Source organism: Notothenia coriiceps, unplaced genomic scaffold (genome assembly GCF_000735185.1).
Source record: "Notothenia coriiceps isolate Sejong01 unplaced genomic scaffold, NC01 NC01_scaffold00018641, whole genome shotgun sequence".
Taxonomy (NCBI): Eukaryota; Metazoa; Chordata; class Actinopteri; order Perciformes; family Nototheniidae; genus Notothenia; species Notothenia coriiceps.
The window spans coordinates 132705-134606 of record NW_011351342.1 but is presented as its reverse complement, the minus strand read 5'-3'; the positions used below and the strand labels follow the sequence as shown (position 1 = coordinate 134606).

At 53.4% G+C, this 1902-nt stretch overlaps 1 protein-coding gene across 1 annotated transcript in view; it reads right to left on the bottom strand.

Moving 5' to 3' along the window:
• Nucleotides 1-1028, bottom strand: part of mief2 (mitochondrial elongation factor 2) — a 14484-nt gene extending 13456 nt beyond the window's left edge. Inside the window, exons 1-2 of the mRNA XM_010777819.1 lie at nt 1005-1028; nt 729-899 (exon numbers count right to left, since the gene is read on the bottom strand). Coding sequence (XP_010776121.1) covers nt 729-899; nt 1005-1028 — 195 coding nt within the window. The remainder of the gene's footprint in view (nt 1-728; nt 900-1004) is intronic.
• Between the last annotated feature and the right edge of the window lie 874 nt (nt 1029-1902).

Here is a 1902-nt window from a genome sequence, read left to right as displayed (position 1 = left end):
CATGCCCCCTTTTCGGTCCCAAAAAGCAAGCACTCCCAGCAGTAGAGCCTTTTGTGACTAACTGAGCCCGTAAGCCACGGGTATCTTTCACAGTTGCTAGCCTGGAAATGGCGAACATAGCCTTTAGCAACTTGATTCAGCTTCAGATTTTCAGGCGTTGGGCGCCCTTTTTTTACAATGTCCGTCTTTTCAGTGAATTGTCGTCTTGAAAAAGGAACCGACAATAATTCCGCAACAACATCTTCTTCACCTGATGCCATGTCAACGTTAAAACGAATAAAACAGAAAATGAATTGTTACGTCCCATCTATATCCTGTGTCTCGCACCTGTCAGAACTAACGGGCCTTCTAGCATACCCTGCACCGTGGGAAACTCCGAAAGAATACGCCCATTGACAGTTTGATCAACCAATCATATATTGATTTGTAGCCAGAGTGTTCGCTCTCATTCATTTCAACAACCAGGGCCTTCTATCAAGGATACAGAATACCCACAGATGCAGAAACAGATCTGATTGGTTGCATTTCTTTTCTAAAATGCGTAGTGCAAGGTCCGAGAAGGACAAACAAATCAACGTAACACTGTTTATTACAGATCAACAACACAGATACGATTCTCATTTATAAAATGTATTTACATTTTATTACATTTTATTAAATTGTATTTATATAATTAAATCGATAAATGTATTTTTTTTATCTGAGTTATCAGGGTATTCTCTCAATACCTTGAAGGCCCTGACGGTTCGCCACTGGTGATTTCCAGCCTGCTGACTACAAACGTCTCGGTGTGTTCCGTCTGAAGTCAACCCCTGCTTCTTCCCCAGTTCCTGCTCCTGTTCAGGAGTCGTATGATGGAACTCGTCTGGCTTATGGAGGTCCACGGAGTATTCAGGCGGCTGCGAAGAGAAGGAGTCGCAAGGGCAGGCTAGCAGCCCGAGCCCCAGCAGCTACGGTTCCGGCTACAGAACCGGCCCACACAGCCATGGCTCCAGCCCCAGTACAGGCCCCAGCAGCCATGGCTCCATGCTCCGGTACCGGCCCACGCAGCTTTGCTTCCAAACTCCATTACCTGGCTTACACAGCCAGCGTCCAGGCTTCCGCTCCACGCCCAGCAGCCATGGCCCCTGCTCCAGAACTGGACCTTACAGCCATGTTTCCAGCTCCAGTGCCGGCCCACACAGCCATGTTTCCGGCTCCAGTGCCGGACCTTACAGTCATGTTTCCGGCTCCAGAACCAGACCTTACAACCATGTTGCCGGCTCCAGAACCGGACCTTACAGCCATGTTTCCGGCTCCAGTGCCGGCCCACACAGCCATGTTTCCGGCTCCAGAACCGGACCTTACAGCCATGTTTCCGGCTCCAGAACCGGCCCACACAGCCATGTTTCCGGCTCCAGAACCGGACCTTACAGCCATGTTTCCGGCTCCAGAACCGGACCTTACAGCCATGGTCCCGGCCCCAGTTCCGGCCCCAGCAGCCATGGTTCGGGCTCCAGAACAGGCCCCAGCAGCCATGGTCCCGACTCCAGTTTCGGCTACAGGACTGGTTGTCCGTCCGACGCCAGCTCCCCGAGTCCTGTCGGCGTACCGGCCGACTCCAGCACCTCGTCTCCGGTTGGCTGTCCGTCCGACGCCAGCTCCCCGTGTCCTGATGGCTGTCCGTCCGACGCCAGCTCCCCGTGTCCTGTCGGCATACCGGCCGACTCCAGCACCTCGTCTCCTGTTGGCTGTCCGTCCGACGCCAGCTCCCCGTGTCATGTTGGCTGTCCGTCCGACGCCAGCTCCCCGTGTTCTGTTGGCGAACCAACCGTCTCAAGTCACCTCTCAAGTCTCCTCTCCAGTTCCTTCTCAAGTCCCCTCTCCAGTTTCCTCTCTAGTCTCCTCTCGAGCTACCTCTCG